Source organism: Cydia splendana, chromosome 8, assembly GCF_910591565.1.
Source record: "Cydia splendana chromosome 8, ilCydSple1.2, whole genome shotgun sequence".
NCBI classification, from domain to species: Eukaryota; Metazoa; Arthropoda; class Insecta; order Lepidoptera; family Tortricidae; genus Cydia; species Cydia splendana.
In genome coordinates this window covers 21974657-21994162 of record NC_085967.1, presented here as the reverse complement: position 1 = coordinate 21994162, position 19506 = coordinate 21974657, and the positions used below count along the sequence as shown (strand labels likewise).

The 19506-nt window shown below is 35.1% G+C and overlaps 1 protein-coding gene and 1 long non-coding RNA gene across 2 annotated transcripts in view; both read left to right on the top strand.

The window, feature by feature from the left end:
• The window catches only part of LOC134793071 (uncharacterized), a 31662-nt gene extending 24231 nt beyond the window's left edge, over window positions 1–7431 (top strand). Inside the window, exons 3-4 of the mRNA XM_063764597.1 lie at window positions 2915–4049; window positions 4638–7431. Of these exons, the coding sequence (XP_063620667.1) occupies window positions 2915–4049; window positions 4638–6125 (2623 nt within the window). The 3' untranslated portion in view covers window positions 6126–7431. The remainder of the gene's footprint in view (window positions 1–2914; window positions 4050–4637) is intronic.
• LOC134793036 (uncharacterized) overlaps window positions 1–19506 on the top strand; it is an 814647-nt gene that overhangs the window by 187566 nt on the left and 607575 nt on the right. The window lies entirely within an intron of this gene.

Below are 19506 nucleotides of genomic sequence, written 5' to 3'. Positions count from 1 at the left end.
ATTATGATCGTTGTAAAAAGGAAATTGATTAATTAATTAAATAATCGGATGCGTTGAAAACCGGAAAATTGTTTCTATTGGTAAATAATTAAGGGGCGTCCATTAATTACGTTAGATATTAAGGGGAGCGGGGACGATCAAGCCGAATTACACCAGTAAATATCACGTGGGGAAGAGGGGGGGGGGGGTTCCAATTTTTTTGTTGTTCTGACAAAAAATAGTGTAAAATGCGAGAAAAGTACATTTATAAAATTAACATATGTTTTCCAAATATTACTCTCCCCCTTACTTTATGTCATAAAACATATTCGTTCAAAAAAGAATATTAATAGCTATCAATAGAGTTGAATATTATAACTCCCATTTGCGTATGCAGTAAATGTCGGTAAACGGTTAGCAAAAATAACAATGCAGATTGTTTTTTTTAAACTAATTCATTTATACTTAGAATGCAATTGTAAAACATCTCACGTGAGATGGAGTGGGGGTGGGTACTGTGGGTAGGCACATCTCACGACATCTCGCCAGAGGGGAAGGAGGGTTAAAAAAATCCTCGATAACACCTCACGCGATTGATGGACGCCCCCTTATGGTAGTTTTAAAAAGGAAATTAATTAAAATAATCGGCTATGTTGGAAATGAAGGGATATATTAATTTAAGTACTGTAAAATTACCTAATTGGTGTCTGTTGGTAAAAACTATTAAAACGGAAATTAATCAAATATTCTTCAGCATCGTATATTCTTTAAAAGGGGGCGTGGAGACCGGAACTTAGAAGTATTAGAGATGCCCCGAATAGTGGTTTTGGCCGAATACCGAATATTCGGCACCTCTCTCGGCCGAAGCGCCGAATATTCGGCATGACATGCGAACATTTTGAGTCACAGTTATTATGAAAACCGTTCGCCACAAAGCACGTTTGTTATATTTTTTGTTGAACATAGTTACCTAATGAATGTAGGTTAGAGTCAATCAAATCAGAACCATGATAAAAAAGCTATTTTGTAATCAACAAATGCTCAAAAAAACTACGTATTTAACAACTTTCCAAGACTACATTTTAAATATTGAATATACCTAGTTTTTGGTTATTTTTATTGTGTAATTTTTCTTTTTAGGTAAGTGCTACACATATTCGGTATTCGACCGAATAGTAGTAGTTAATAAGCATCACTTTTCTCCTACCATAAATACTAAAAACCTCCTCATTAGACTTTATTTATTTCAGTCGATCTAATCCTTTCCATCCTCCTATTATCATTTCAATTTAGCATAATTACCTATTGTATATTTATAGACAATAAGGTTTTTTACCCGAATTTCAGCAATTCCCATTTTCCACACAAAAAACGACCTTAAATTTACTACGGCAATGATATAATTAACACTGGTTACACAGATTAGTAACAGAGGAAAACAAAAGCTGCACTCAACATTAACAATGACATGACTGTTAAATAATCGTTACGTCAGGGTTAGGAATTGTTTGGGTAAATCGTTGCATCTTCGCACGTTCCAAATTTAAAGTCAATGTCGATGAGGTTTTTATTTTTCAATCCCACGGTTATTGTGATTAGTGATAAGGGTAGCATGCATGTCGATAACCTCTGTACTTTTAGTTTTTGATATAATTTTTGTAAATTAGATTCTAGTTTTAGCAAGATAGTCAGTTTTATGAATATTATTACCAGATCGGTACTTAGCAGTTAGCACTTTTGAAAATTTTAGACAGTAAACGTTGATCTATATCAACGTGACGTGTGATAGTCGTTAATCACTGAATACCGTCTTCTTTTTCTCATATTAGTGTGTGTCCCAGTTGCATAATTCTTACCTGCTGCTTCGGACAATCTGCTGCAATCCAAAAACGCCATCGTTCTGACGTTTTTTGGGGTTCTATTATAAATCGTCAATATACTATTGAATGTCGTTTGAACTTTTTTGTCTTTTCTTTTTGCTAACGACGTGAAAGGGACAGTGATAATAGAATCCAAGTATTTCGAACTTGTATTTGGCCCCGCATGTTGAAATGACATTTGAATATGAAGGTCACTGGAATGTCATTTTGTCTCACTCAGTGAGCAAAATGCGATTTTTCTCACTGTTTTTAAGTAGCAAAGTACCCTTGTTCGAGCTGCTGAGGTGAAAACACAATTCCCTAATGAGGGCGCCACTGAACGGTCGACCCAGTCTTAAGATAGCCGATTGTACGTTTGTTTATAATTCTAACAACGTAGGTACATTCATTATGTATATGTAACATTAAAAAATTACATTAACATGACCTTGTAAGGATGCCATAACGAAAGTGATGCGACGCATTGTTGCAAGACAATTTGATAACGATTCATGGCTTGAATATCAATGCAGTCAAGTGTAAAAGTATGGGTACATTACATACAACTTACTCAAAAATATGTCCCATAGTTCTTAATTCAACAATCGGTAAATAAAACTGTTATTTATTGTTTTAATAAGTGATGCGCTGCGCGTGTGCTATCAAAATCGTCGCAGTCTTATCTTGGTCTAACTCTAGCTGGCAGTCACTCCAATACGGAAGAGTAGTATTTTTGAAACACCAAAATAATATTTTCTCTCTCTCTGTTTATAACAAAGCACAATAGGAGATAGCAAAATCCATTGAATATTTTATATACAAGCGACATGTAACCAGTTGATGATTTCGGACTGTTTAATAATAATCGATTGTAATCGACATTGAATCAATGATGAAGTAATATATAGCAATACTTAATAGGTAATTCATTCGACGCCGGCGTGCCGTCATGCAGGCTTGGCTAGTATTTTTTTTTGGCGGTTTCGCTTTTTCGTCAGTTTTCGTTTAAAATTTCGTGAGGTAAACACGTAAACTTACTTAGATCCCTGTATTGAACTAAGCACATTTTGTTACAGGTTACAAGCGATATCGTTAGCAATCCTGCTAGCGATCATCGACCAGACACAGGCCTTCACACTCCGCTACAAGTACGTGAGGCCCCACGACCTGACTGCAGAGGAAAGCAGAGTTACACAAGTCGGACACGAGGTGAAACGAGACATCGTGGAAAATGAGGAGTTTCAGGTTGCTCCCATAGGCGTCGCGTTGTCACTGATTATGACTACAGAAAGCGAAGCGGAGACCACATTCCAAAACGAAATAGTGACAAGCAATAACTTGAAAGAGACAAACCAGATTGAACCCACTAATGAACAAGTTCAAAGTAAAGTTAAAGTTGAAGACAAGACCACATTCCAAAACGAAATAGTGACAAGCAATAACTTGAAAGAGACAAACCAGATTGAACCCACTAATGAACAAGTTGAAAGTAAAGTTAAAGTTGAAGACAGTACAAGTGCAGCAACTGATAACGAAGTAAAAAGTGCACAGAACCTCATCCCGATGATGAACTCGGAGCTTGAGCGTGAAAATAGTACTCCTTTAACCCAAGTAGAGACAACTACGGTTACAACTGAAGGTATTACTACTGAAGCCTCAACTAACAAAGAAAGTAACGAATCTAAAACCACTGACGACATTATTTCGATAGTTAATACTACAACGCCCGATGTTACTGTATCAGAACCACCGAATACAGCGGTTACTACCACTGAATCAAATATTATTGAAACGACACATACATGGAAAAAGTATACTACAATTGAAAGAAAACATGTCACTGTTAACGAAAACGTCGTACCATTACGATTAGAGCGCATAGGTGACTCGATTAACGCACATACGACTGAAACTAGAGTTAGTCTCGAGAAGGCATTTAATTTAGCACCAGATATACTATCCCTGCAAGAGCTAAAATCTCATCTTTTGGATGCAACAAATTCCGTACCAACTGAAGTTAATTCTACGGAGATAGTATCAAAACGAGCAGGATATTTAAATCACACAACGCCAGAATTAGACGCTTTAATTTCAACTACTGTCAATGCACTGCAAGCAAGTTATGAAGTCGAAACGGATGGAGGCGTGTACGAAATGGACACGCATGAAGAAAGCGATTACACACTTAATAAGACGTCTCACAGTCAAATGGTAAGTCAATTTGTAAGGTGGCTGCACAAACATAAGTCAAATCGATGTAGAACACCTTAAGTTAAACAAAAACTTATACTCGTACAGCATGTCGCATTGGACCTTATGAGCTAATTTGGCCCCCATGTAGCTATGTTCAGCAATAATCATTAGTTTCAGAGATATCACCTAAATTTCGCTCCATACATTAATAACCATCAGTTTTTAGTAAAATTTGGTGAATTTTCATGCTTGCGATTTTGTAAGAGCATATTTTGATTAAATGATTAAATTCATACTTCTTGAAGAGGTTAGCGCGGTTTACAAAGGATACAAAATCAATTTCTCCCAAACCATTATTTTTCGCGGAACATACATGGAGCCAAATCATATTTAGCTCTTAAAGTCATTTTTATCATTGCCCTTGGGTTGACCCACACTGAAATTGAAAGCGTAACTGTATACCCTAATGAATGTTGGTATTTGTGGTTCATCTCAGGTTGTAACAATTTCCCATGTCATTTTACATTTAAAATTGTAAAAGTTTTCCATGTTATTTTAACATATTTTTTACACATTAATTTACATAAAAATACTGTATGATTTCAGGTAGAAGACGCGCTGAAAGAAGAACTTTTAGTAGAAGCCAATTTAGAAGACAAGAATCTTTTCACCACCACTCCGAAAAGCAACAGGTCTTATGTTGAACAAAACGAAATCACTCCTTCTCCAGAAATTACACGCAACGACCAACAAACTGATAATTACCTGATAGTTCGACCTATAAATAGTGATAAAAAGAGTATTTTATACACAGTTAGCCCCAACTATAAGCCTCTTAAGAAGATAGAAGTCCAGCCTTCGAAACCTTTTGTGCGTGACCCTGACGACAATAGCTGGAGAAACGAAAGCCTCAGTTCACTAGGAATAGTTTTCAAAGGAAAAAACTCGACCAAAGCCTTTACAGAAGTTATAAAGAATAAAACTGAAATAGTGATGAATAACACCACGGAACCAGAGAAAGTATTAATGAAAGTCGACTTGAGGGACAGGCTTGAGAAAATTGCAGAGAAAAGGAAGAGAAAGAAGAAGATTGATAATAACGGGAATACGGAGTACGGTGATTATGAGGAAAATAGCTCTGGTGATACGCATACGTCGAAAGAAAAACCTGAAATTAATTTGGCAACTTTACCGACGCCTCCGGAGTTAGTTAATCCAGGTATCATATTTGGGACCAAATTAGAAGAATCGCCCAACAAATACCCTTCTAAAAAGCCCAAGTTTACACTTGATTATTACGATGGAAAAGATGATGACGCAGACTACGCAACGTACCCTAACATCGATATCTTAAAGTCTACACCGCGACCTAGAGTCCAATGGCCGGTGACACAAAGGATCTTAGACAATACTCATCATGTCAGAACGTACTTGCCCGACAGGCAGCCTACCGTACAATACTTCCCTCCGAGACCTAAAACGCAGAATGACTATAAAGTTCCACCTTTTGGGCACACCGCACAACCACAAACTGGGTCGTCTGAAACGTACACTAAAAATACGGAAAATATCCCTGCGACATATATCACAACTGATAAAATACAACACGTTGAATACAGACCAGTGGGCACTAATGATGGCTTCAGGATTCGACATTATAAGGACCTTCTAGAATCCGTAGCCCAAGATATGGATTACGATAAAAACGGACCGTATCAGAGACCGATTACCGAAGAAGGTCCATTAGTGAAATCTGACTACTACGGTCTGCGGAAGGAAGGAATCGATAAATACGTGGATTACCTCAATCAGAATCACGAACGATTCAAGGCCGACTTTCCGGTGGTATTTAACACTAGCATAGTACATGGTACGGAAAGAGGAAAGGTGCTTGCTTCTTCCAGTGCTATGTTTAAACGATTATATAATGGAGCTCAAACAAAGGAAGCGTTCGGTTTTAGTAACAAGCCTTTTGATCCGAACTGCGATAATGTTACCGTAGAATTGTCTCCTGCGTATGAGTTACATTACTATGTTCCAGATCAGGAAGAAACGGAAGCGGGCCACACTTTGCCATACGGCTATACACATTAATTGCTTATAAATGTTAATTTAGTCTGGTTTGGTTACTCAGGGAACCTGAATATTGTAAAAAGTCTGACGTACTCGTATTGGTCGCATACAGAAATTAAAAGGTAAATTATATATGACTAATAATAATTTCTGAGACGGTTTAACTACGCAGTATAAATAAGGGTCGGTTTGTATATTCAGACGTTGAGCGTGCCAGACACGTGCCGTGGCAGACAAAATAATATTCATTGGCACGCTTAATGTCTGTAGATATAAACCGATCTTAAAGGGTACCTACCTAAAAAGAGTTAATTCTTATTTATTTAAATTCCGGGCAATTATTTGATGTCATTAAGTTGTGTAGCAGATTTTGCATTGGAAATTCTTGAAAAATTACAAAGAATGAAAGTGTAGGTAGTTCCGTATGAGAAAATAAATTTAAAAATAAGACAAAGTATAGATATAGTAAAATTATTATTGTAATGGAGGACTGACTTGGAGGTATTTTAAAGAAAGTAAGTTTAATAATATTAAAAGTTGTCAAAACCTGCTTCTTCTTCTTCCAGTGCCATCTCCTACCGGAGGTCGGCTATCATGAGGGCTATACGAACTTTAGACACAGCTGCGCGGAATAATGAGCGTGTGCTCTGTTTGAACCATGTTCGGAGATTTTTGAGCCATGAGTTACGTCTTCGTCCGGATGATCTTTTCCCTTGGATCTTTCCTTGTATAATGAGTTGAAGGAGTTCATACTTCTCGTTTCGCATGATATTGGCAGATTTGGAGGGTGCAGTGGGTATTCCTTGGGAGAGGATACTCTATAAAATGTTGCAGTTGACCCAATGAAAAATCTGTGATCTGGCGAGTCAGTGCCGCCAGTAAATAAGCACTCCCTGTGCTTGGGCAGCTGCAGGCACAGTAGGCCAACGAGTGGAGGTCAAGAGCATCGGTACAGTCGTCGGTCAACATTTTGTCGCTCCATAGTGACATACAGCGATGTGGAAGGCAAAGGGAAAACCACCACATTATTTTTTCTCAGGACAATCATTATGGCAAATACAACAAAACCTGCTTACAAAAAGATAATTTAAAGGATAATTTTTTTATATTATTAAGCTTAGAAGAGTATAATGTTATTATTTATTTTGGATAAGTTAAAAGCTTAAGGTTGTTTGCCAAAGTGAAAGTTTAGTTTTATGTTTTTACAAGTTTGTATATAAAATGTACACTAATATCATTGAAGTAATTTGATTAAATGTAGGAAGTGGTAGTGATAATAAAAACGTAACAAAGTATGAAATAATCATGAATTTTATTTGAAAACCTGTACTTGCCTGTATTTTTTACTATTTTTCATTCATTACCCATATCGAGAAGGCAGAAAAGTTCTTCCGTACTACATTCACTTAACGCTGGCTATAATTTGTTTGTCTTCCCCATATATTAGAACATAACTTGACCGAATCATTAAAATCGAACGAAACAAACAAATGTAACTTTGGGGCTATTCATAAACTACGTCATTTCAATTTAGGGGGGGGGGGTCTGGACATCGGATGACGGTAGCATGAAGTAAGAGGAAATGGGGTCATTTGAAGCATGATTTTGGGATGATTATAGGGGGGGGGGGGGGGGGGGGTCAAAAATTGACAAATATCGATGACGTAATTTATGGACAGCCCCTTTGTTTCATTTAATAATTATTAAAACGAATTAATTTATCTAATTTGTGGTAAGTTGTACTCGTATTAAGACGCTAGAGGTGGTTTTTAATATTTCAAGAGAAGAGTTAAAAAAGCCTTCATAAACTATACCAAGAAAAGTCTGCAAAGATTTTATAGCTCACGCAGTGCAAGTGTTATTTTAAACGTCAAACTTCTATGAAATTATGACGTATAAATAATACTGCACTGCGTATGCTATCAAAATCACTGCAGACTATTCTTGGTCTAACTCTATAACTCCAACGAATTTCATAGGTACCAAATTATTACACATTATTATTTACTTAAACGGTCCTGACTTAATAGCGTATAATTAAATACGTGCCCACAATAATAAAATATAAAACATGAAATTAATCGTGATTCAATATGATACCAGAAGAGGGGCCCACTGATTAACAGTCCGCCGGACGGTATCGGCCTGTCAGTTAGAACAAAATTTTGACAGTTCCGAACAACTGACAGGCCGATACCGTCCGGCGGACTGTTAATCAGTGGGCCCCTTAAGATGGCCGGCTTTTTATAATTTGTCATGCGCCGTACGCCTGCCGCCCGCACCTTCCCCGCCACCCTTAGTCGTCCTACCCCGTCGCCCCCCTACCGCGCAGGCGAGGACTCATTTACGGCTCGGCCACGACATCGAGCGACTTGCGACGGCGGCAGCGATAACCATAGGTTGGAGCGAAAGGTCCGATCGCTGTGTCACGCTCCAATATGTGAGCTGTCTATAACAAATATGTAAGTGCGAAAGTGACGCATGACAGGTGATAAAAATGCATGATACCGCTGCAGGACTGACAGGTGTATAAGGGTTGCCAATACAGACCAAAAGAAAAACAGTTTACTTTTTAAAATACCATTTTATTGACATTTTCATTTTAGAATAGTATGCAAACATCACTCGATCGTTCGACCAATCGCCACGGGCTAAACGTCATTTGAGCATAAAAATACAATAAAATAACTATCATATGCGCCTGCGTCGCCCGACAAATGCAGAACTGGATGAATAAATAATTATTATAATACAAAATTAACTCATTAAATGACATTTCTACAAATGAACACAATCCTCTTTGGATAAAACAAAAATCCGATTACAATTATATACAAAAAATGCTTTTCAATTACATTTTTGGATGTGTTCTTTAAAAAAAAACATTTTGTGCTGATATAGTTTGGTACTTTCAACAATAATTAACATATTTATCAATGTCTATCTCTAAAATCAGATTTTAGAGTAAGTGAAAATATGATGTAAATTATTTTTGACAGTATTTTGTAAAATATTCTTTCGGAATACATATTCAACACATTCTGAGCTTGTAGTTACATTTTCTTTTACTAAAACTATTTTCATAGATTAAAGTCATAGCTCAGAATAGTGTAAACACATAACAAAGTAAATAGCGTCTTACGTTGATAAAAATACGGTTCACAGTCCATCATTCCCAAACTTCTAAATGATATTGTATGACCAATAATGATATTCCAATTTCAACGTTTCTTTTAAAACCAGTACCGTGAAATGCCCAATTCAGTCTTGAAGAGCAAATGCTCTCTTGAAGTACTACATAGGAGGAGTATAGGTACGGTCGAATGTATTAATTTATGACCCAATTCGTACCTTGTCACAGTGACAATCATTATGAAAGTTGCTGAGACCTTATACTATTGTCACTGTGACAAGGCACAAAATGGGTCATAAATTAAAACTGTCGACTGTACCTAAATATTATATTAACTCACATTTATAGACGGGTCTAACGCGAATTATCAATTACCTTAATTTACCGACGTTTCGACACAGGTTTCACTGGTCGTGGTCGCGGCTGACTGATGTCCAAGGCCTGTTCACTTCCTAAGAAAGTTATGTCCCCAAATAATTGCGCATGTGTGCGCCTTAATCTTCTATGTGTGCGTTGGCCTCCGGGAAAAAGTTGCGAGTAATAAAAATAAAAACATTTTTCTACAGCAACATTGCTCCCAACTCTGATTTAAATTATCACGAATTTTATACAATATTAATCATAAAACGGGACTTAAAACGCTTAAAGCTTAATTACATGCGATTAAGTTTTATAATGAATATTTGCTCCCAACTGTCTTTATCAATGTTCATAAAATATATGGAGGTACCTACACGTCTACCCACCATAATAAAAAATATATTTGTCAATGACTCTGTCCAACTGCTGTGGTTAAAGTTCATAACGAAAATTTTATTTATTAACTCTTTAAATAATACATACAACGTGTACCGCTACGTACCACTTAAGACTGTAAGTCTGTACCTACATGGATTACAGCAATGCACATAGAAAATGTGCTAAATGCGGAGCAACGGCTGTTGAAGCAGCCAGAGTGAAATTTACAACTTTAGTGGGTTCAGAAGGAACCGAGTCATAACGCATCTGGAAAGCGTATTAATTAACCGTGAAGAAATGTATGAATACAAGTTGGAAATCTGTGTAAAATGCCGTATGTAAAGTGTAGTGTATCTGTGTGTAAAGTGTAATAGGTAGGCATGCCTAATGTTATTTGTATAAAAGTTACTGAAAACTTTGTGAATGCGCTTTATTAATGTCTATTTTTTTATTAAGTTGCCAGTTTTCAGTGTATATTTTTATATGTAAAACATTTTTTAATAAATAATATATATAATGTTATAAACATAAACATGCCTTTTATTTAAATCAATTGATAATACCACAAACAAGGGGTAATATTTGCATCTTGCATATATTTCGTGATATGAAGATAACAAATATGTTTATCAACAGAATTACTACCTATACCTACCAATACCCGCCAGGCTAAACCGGTTGTCAACTTTAGTTCCATTGGTACACAAAGACGGCGCCACTAGTATAAACGTATAAACGGTTGGGGACATTTTTTGTATGGAGTTACCGTTCTTCTCCTAGTGAGTATTATATTCTTTGCTGATGTCCCAGCAAAATGTCAAAACAGAGATTTGTGCAACTACCCGACGAAAAGACCGAAGAATTCGCGTTAGACCCGTCTATAAATGTGAGTTAATATGTGTTCAAAACGCGAAAGTTTAAAATATTATGTACCTATTATGATATATGGTGGAAACACAGCTTAGTACAAAATATACAATAAGATCAATGCGGGTAAGCGTAGCTGGCCTTCTCATTAGGGCCTGTTTAGTTTACACATTGATTAGTGTTTAGTGTGAGTTCATACGTTTTGTTTGTTGCGTTAAGGCCCAATCACACTTAACCGTATTGACTTTACGTAAAATGTGTCATTCAATGTGTATAACTTTTAAATAGACATTTTACTCTCCAGGCCGAAAATGGGCGACTCTATGCAATAATTTTATAACAAGAAATTATAAGATAGTTTTACGGTACCAATTTAAAATTTCCTCCGCCGAAATTCCAATGTCAAAATCAGCCATAGACTAAAAATAAAAAAAAGCGAAACAGCATAGATTAACACATGGGCTGGGTATATCGGCTTACATTACATGGTAGGTACGTTGAATACAATATAATCATTTAAATATAGTTTAATAGCTAGAAGCGTTTATTTACAAGGACACACTTTACCTACTCGCTAGACCTGCCTCCCGTTGTGCTCCGTTATCAGTGGTCTTTGAAAAAAATAGGATTTTGCTTATTATTTGAGTTGATTTTTGTATTAATTTGACTATATGAGAAATACTAGTTTAAACTAAGGATACAAACACTCTTAATTGTACACCGGTGGACATTATGCTTTCTGTAATAAGGTTTGCGAACTGTCAGTTAACAGTGAAGTCGATGGTACAAAGATATCACGAATAAAATTAAAATAAAAAGTCCGGGGATTGAACTCATAACTGTTGAGCTCCTGATTCTGGGTGGAATAAATATGAAATCCCCATTTGGGATCAAAGTAATGTATGTAAAGTAAAATCGGCTCATTTGGTATCCAGAGTACAGACAAGCAGTAGTTACTTACGTTGACTATGTTCGATACTAGAGTGATCTGAAAAGTAACTTATTAATTTATATTAGATTTATTTATCAATTCATTTTTCCTTGAAAATTTGTCCTGATTTATGTTTACCATTTACTAATACAGTAAAATTAATTTATTATTGTTTTTTAACTGGTCAATAGACATCACTGTATAATCACTTCATTTACTCACCCTACATAAATTGAATTTGATTTCCCTATTATTTGTCACGAAATTATTATATTTTATTTTGATTCCTACTAATCTACACATTTTGCCTACAATTTTATGACCGAATGTTGTCTTTTAATTATATTACTTAAACCAAATCTGATATTTATTTTATCCTGATCCCATCCTGAAATGCGTCCTGATATCTACCTTTATAATCAAAAAGTGGTTTATAAGTAGTAAAATATATTAAAACTAAAATAACATGATAACTATCGAAAACTATACAGCAATTATCCATATTTTTCCTCAAAGCCCACAGACACCGGCGGCACGCACAAATTCGAACCTACATCGTTACATTAGCCAGTCTTTCGTTTATTACGCTACGCTACTTACGCCGCTAACCGCTCCACAACCTCGCAGGAATCTTACCAACTCACTTAGCGTAAAAATTGTAAATAATACCTACTAAATTCTAAGATAACTCTGTACGGTCGAAAGTATTAATTTATGACCCATTTCGTATCTTGTCACAGTGACAATCAATATGAAAGTCGCTAGAGACTTCATACTATTGTCACTGTGACAAGGTACAAAATGGGGCATAAATTAAAACTTTCGACTGTACGAACTTTGACAAAACAAAGTGGGGAAGTGCCACTCATCCTAAGTCACAGAGACGTTTTTAATTTGGAACCTTATTTTATTCCATTATAGTTCAAAATTCGATTTGATTTTGTCCTTTTAAAAGGAAATTGGGACTTAGGAGGATATAATGTCACATTTTATAGACGTTAACGTTGATACTGCCACACTTTGTCACTGCAAAGTCTGTATAGAGTTGGCTTGGTGTGGCTCTAACAAACATTCGTTGATTGTATCAAATGTGTAAGCCTAAAAGAAGCTCGTGTTTCGAATTTGACAGTTAGATGGCGCTGTGTGGCTCCGTACGTAATGCGATCAGTACGGCTACCACCAGTTTTGACATTGACAGATTAACTCGCGTTTACGTAAATTACTTTCTATACATCTCGCTTGCACTAATATGCGAGTACGAGCGAGATGCATAGAAAGTAAGTTACTTAAACGTGAGTGAATATGTCAATGTTAAAACTGGTGGTAGTGCTTCTGGTTGTCAAAAGTTGACGTTTGACAATTACCTTAGGTACCATACAACATATGGCGCCATCTTAAGCTGTTAAACTCGAATACACGCTTTTTTCTTTGACTTTACACATGTTGCACAATTTATGTCAGTGTAGTAAAAGTGATTATTTATAAATTTCATAATTTACTCAACATTGAAGATATCTATTACAATTTTAATAACAAAACTTCCGTGAGACACAGACATATTAAATATATTAAAAACTTTTTTTTCGACTTAAAATACGTGAGTGACCCGTTTTTAATATATTTAATATATCTATTACAAGTGTATTTGGACCTGATTGAATATAAGGCTGAAGCATTATTGGCGTAATATACAGGGTGGAAAGGCACGACGATCCTTTCCGGAAATGGGAGATAGTTTAGCCTAAGCTCTATATTTTCTCCATAGAAACTATGTTAATATGGGCAACCGTTTCTAAATTATGACCTTTTAAACATCCACGCAAAAAACTACTTTGTTCTAACCCTAACAGGTGACAGGGTCAATGAACTTACTTGTAAACAATCAGTATTCGACAGGAAATTATGCTAATTTGGTGCCATCTAACCATTTTTAGGTCTGCTTACAGCACGGTAAGAATCATTGCAGGATTTTCGCTTTCTTAGTGGTTCCACTTGTTCAATACTTGAATGAAATAGTTATGTTATTCCTTAATATTAATAATACTAACCACAACATTGTTTACAACGACAGTTCAAATGGTGACATTGACAACCACTCAAAAGTACGCAATCGTCTTATAAATATCTCTGGTTTCCTTGACTGATAAAAAGGTTTTAGTTTCTTAACACGTTTCACAAAATTATTTTGGAATAATTGGAAACTATCTAAAATAATTAAAAATAACAAGTAGGTTGTGTTAGTTGCACCAAATGAACTTGCAAAAATTAAATACTAAGAATAAATCAAGAATAAATACTTCTTCAATACCAAACTAACAAACCTTCTTGCATGGTAGGAAATAGACAAGACGTCTGATGTTTGAAATTAAATTTTCATTGAACTATACTTATTGAATGTCATATTCTTCAAATAAAAATGTTAGATGCTCGTGGCTATTTAAATTTGTGGGGCTGTGTAAAAGATATGGTGTACCAAACCAAACGGAATGTGAAACTGCGGACGAAATGAGACAAAGGCTAATTGGTGCTTTCTGCGGAGGATAAATGACGAAGAGCATACACTATATCGCATGTGCATCGACATACTCGGGTACGGGCTGCGGCGGCGTTGTAATACACGGAGGTACATTTGAACACCGTATGTGAAAAGAAGATAGTATTAAATATTGGAAAAAAGTAATTATCTAAGAAAGTAATAAAATTGTTTGTAATATTTTTGCATGCATTTGATTTATTTGACATTTATGCGTCATTCATACATCATTGCGATACTGTCAACGATCGGAAAAAAGTGTAAAGTCCCGAGCTTTCCCGACGGAGATCCTTAATCTAGCCGTCATGTGCACATGCTATAGGGTTATCACCACAGTTAAAAAGTAGTATTTTTGCAATTTTTATTTTTTACTCAATTAACGATTCTTACCATTACCAATAGTCTCTGTATCACTTAAACGACCTAATACTTCCGGGAAGGATCGTCGTGCCTTTCCACCCTGTATAATTTTTGACTGTTACTCGACTGTAACTATTGCTTTAACAATTCTTAAACAATCACCTTTAATACTAATTAGTATTATTTAACACTTTTACGCTTATACGGACGTTTTTATCGAAGTTCCTAACATATAATTTGACGTTGCTGTTTCAAAATGTATTTTTAAATAAATAAGCATTTGATTATCGTTCAAGATAGAAAACAGAAATATATTTGGATATATTATAAAACTTCGATGAAAACACTATTTTATTTATGATTTAACTTACTTGTTGAAAATCAAGACGTAATGTTAAGCAGATAATTTCTATTGCGTTTATTAAACTAAGGTATCCTTCTTGACGCTAGATGGCGGTACTTATTTAACATTTTCTTTTATAAACATTTTACTTCACTTTTTTGTTTGTATATTTAACTGTCATTTGTGTAACTTTGTGTAAGAGATAAATATGTTTATACCAATAGTAAGCTGTCGCTAAAACTACTACTACCGCCATCTAGTTTACAATAGTCTAACTTTTAAAGCAATGGAAGTCAGTTTATGATTTTAAAACAAAACTGGAGGGATTATTAGGGTTCACGTTGGCACCTAGTATTTTTGGCACCACTAGCTAATTCAAATCAATCAATGCTATATTATAAAACAAAAAAAAAAAAAACAAGCACTAAAACATAACAAAAAAATAGGAACAACGCGAAGTTCTAGAATGTTTAAATATTTTCCAACAAAATGATACCACAATATTTCATAATAAGGAAAAAGACGGACTCGTACGGTCAAAGCATTTAATTTCAGTACCAATCCGTACCTTGTCACAGTGACAATGCAAAGGTCCCTAGCGACTTTCATATTGATTGTCACTGTGACAAGGTATGCAATGATACGGAAATTAAATTATTAGACTGTAGGTACCCTAATTTTTCCATCACAATGACATTTATTTTACGAGATGTGCAAAGTAATTTGAACTCTCCTGATAGAAACAGATAGAAACAGAAATCTCCATTATTGTATGTGGTAACATATCAGCTCTTAAATGATGTAATTTGTGGAGCTGTATTCGGATTCATTAGTTGGAAATGAAACCTTAATATTAAAAAATAAGGTCTCTTATTAACTGAATAAAATAAATTTATATAAAAAGAATACTAATCTCGAACTACACGCATTCGGAAAATAAAAAAGTGTTTACAAATTCAAAATGGTGTACATAATACCTAGCACCGCTATGTGTTTAAAATTTTAATATAGAAATTAAAGCAGAAGAAATTAGTATAAATGCAACATCACACGTTGAATTGACCTGAAACTGTTTTTAAAGTTGGCAACACTGTAAAAGTTTTATTTTTAATCCGTTGCGAAGGAAAGCGCAATGGTGCCAACCTTTAGCAGTAAATGTCTAGTGATATGTAAATAAATTTCAAAAATAATAGGCTGCGAATTTCAAACAATTTATAACTTAATGCTATAAGTAGTGAGTATGTTCAATTTTCCGTATACTTACAAAACCACATCCATAAAGCTCTAGAGGAAGCCTCACTATACAAATATTATAATTAATGTATGTTTTTTTAATTAAATATTTTTTAAACATCATTTACACGTCCATACAAATCCTAAGCTAAAGCATTCTCGATGTTCAGACTAATCACTATGAACCTTTCCGAGTTATCGCTATAATTTACAAAATTTTCTATATTTTATACAATTTTGAAAGCGTACCAATTGGAAACTATTATTTTCTATTTTACTTTGTTAGGATATACAAAAATACATTTCGTGATGAAAGAGGATCACACAACAGTTTTTTTTCGCAAAATTACCTATTCTGCACATTTTCGAAGTTATCTAAGTGTAGGTAATCTTGGGTTCTTATGCTCGTTAGAGTCGTTAGTTAAGATTCAGTTGTCAAACAATCCTCATTTTTTTTTCTGGAATAAAAAATAAGGTTGTTTTGTTACAAGCAAAATTGCATATCCCAACATAGTAATTTAATTAAAAATAAATTTAATTCTCATCGGAATAAGATTCACAATCGACTAGTAAAGGGGTTAATGCACGGTTTGATCACGATACTTAGCCGTTATATCACACTAATGCACGTTTTGAAGCAACGTTCTGCGGTTACCACTGTGTGTGAGCGAGACAGCACTATACACGTATATAGCGATGTCCTACTCGCACGTCCAATTTGAGACCGCCTTTGGGCCAATATTGGCGAGCTGACTAGCTGAGACCATAGGAATCGAGGCGAGTATAATTTTTTATTTTTTATATTTCAAAATAAACTTTATCCTTACACATTTTGCAAGTAAAGTAAGGAAGCTAAGCACGAAGAATTTCGTACATTGACCCACTATTTTCTATCTCTACTGTACGCGCATAATTATATTGCTGTCCCGTAGACATGTGTCGTTCACGAGTGAGTGATTTAAATGAACTATATTTTTTCATTGTACTCGCTCACTCTTCAACTCACTGATGATTTAACTCGCTCAGTCGCTCATCTAACTCAGTGTTCCCTGCGCGCTCTTTCCCACTCATGATTCGAATGAGCCGGCCGAGCGTGATGAGCGAGGAGCGAGTGAGACGATGCGAATAGGTTTCAGAGCGGTTCGGAAGAATTCGGAGGGTGTCGGGAAAACATGGCAGGATCGTATCGCGCGATTCGCCATCTTAGTCGCACTTATGGCTGTGTGTAGTCCCGCCGATAATGCCGGCGGTCAATGCCACAGTGAAACCGGTACCTACTGCAATATGATAATGCGCGTGTGATAGAGATAGGAAATGGCGGGTCAATGAACGAAATTCTTCGTGATTGTTGTCCTTACTTTAGTACCATAGATTATACGGTTAAATACAGAGCGAATATGTATTAATACATTTAAAAAACAAAGTTAAATATTAAAATACTACAATTGATTTAGCAGGACCAATTTTCTACATAATGTAAAATAACTCTATGCCTCGATTCCAGGATAAAAAAGTGGTCTCAATTTTAGTAGGTTTTTGTACCCATTTAGACTCCGTTAGCATATTTAGAATACGTCTAAGACGGACTTTGAGTTTGGATTGTGACCAAGTGCGATTTCGCGAGAGAATACAAAAAAATTCGTATGAACTAAGTACTGTTTTTTATATTTCTTTGAATGTTATCTTAAGCTTTTGAAGGAAATAAGACTTAATAAGCAGTTGGTTTTAAATTGTTGAAATATTGCATTTTTATTAGTAGGTAGATGAGAAACTTTACAACAGCAGCTTGAAAATGTCAAATTATATAAAATTAACAACGACATAATATAACAACAAAAAAGTCTAAAACCTCAGCCCAGAGGCATTTACACATTACACAAATATTAAGTAACGACTTCGAAAAAAAAAAAAACATAATATAATATTTTTTATTTATTTGACTATATTATGTCAAACTGTAAAAAAAAAATGTCCTAACAAACAAAATACTATAAGTATATTTTATTTGAATACTCAGTTGATACGAAATATTTCTATTCACCCCGCGTCCCTTGAAATTACGGCAAATGTTACGAATAATTACCTATATAACACTTACATACAAAGACTTGACTTCATTCGTATTAAAAATACACAATTCGGCGATACAAAATCTCTTCATAAGACCCTATTATACTATAGTCGAACGGCTTTACACTGAGAACTTTGGAAATAAAACATAATATTAGAAATTATTTTATAATGCAAAAAAAAAAAAAATAGAAACTGTTCCTTTCTGGAAGACAAAATGTACCTTGAATTTAATTCGTAAATGGTGTTGTAACTTGTAAGTTGTAACTACGGCTCCGTACAATTTTCGGTAACTCTGGTTGTCAAAAGTTTACGTTTGCCAATTCAAATTGGTGGTGGTATCTGAATTGGCAAGCATGGTAAAGTCCAACGGCGCCATCTATTCAGCTATCAAACTCGATGGCACGTTTTTTAGATTTTACAGCACTTCTACAAATTCTACAATCAATAGCTCTTTTGCTTCCAACTTTTTATCTCAACTCCAAATAAGTAAAGGGATAAAACTAATAAAAATAAACTACTTAAAATTAGTCAACAGTGTAAAAGGCCGTCGACTAGCATTACATGAAAACGGCGTGACTACACTAAGCGAGTACGTTTAACAACGACGAGTGTGCACAACCACAAATGCTTCTTTTAAAATAACTCTCAATCTATAGGAGAGAAAGCCTAGTAGTGTAATATACCGTAGATTTTAGGATTGAAAGAGTCATGAGTAGATGATCAAGTGTTCGCTATAAATAACATAGTAACAGGCAAAGATACTCAGGGGTTTCTTAACAAGCTTAAATATCTTACTTACGTCATATCACCATTACTAGGTCACCACCAGTGATAGCAGAAATTGACTATCATTCGTCAATTGAGAATGAATTGATATTAATTGCTATCGCCTATTGATTTATATTCAATCGTCATTCGCAACTATCTAACATTTACTGTGATTTATCAGGATTGACGACTAATTTAATTTCAATTCACAAATAACTGTTTTGCAAGACCGAAGTGATTCCATAAGTATTCCGTGAACAAAGTTATGTACGGAACACTAAAGATTACGAATTCAATCTATAGAATCCATTAAACTGTATGTTTGGAAAAACACCTAGTACGCCAAATCTCTCCTATAGCCCAGTGTTTGAATAAAAGTAACAAGTTGCGATTGAGCCAACCCGCCGTACTAACTCGTTAACC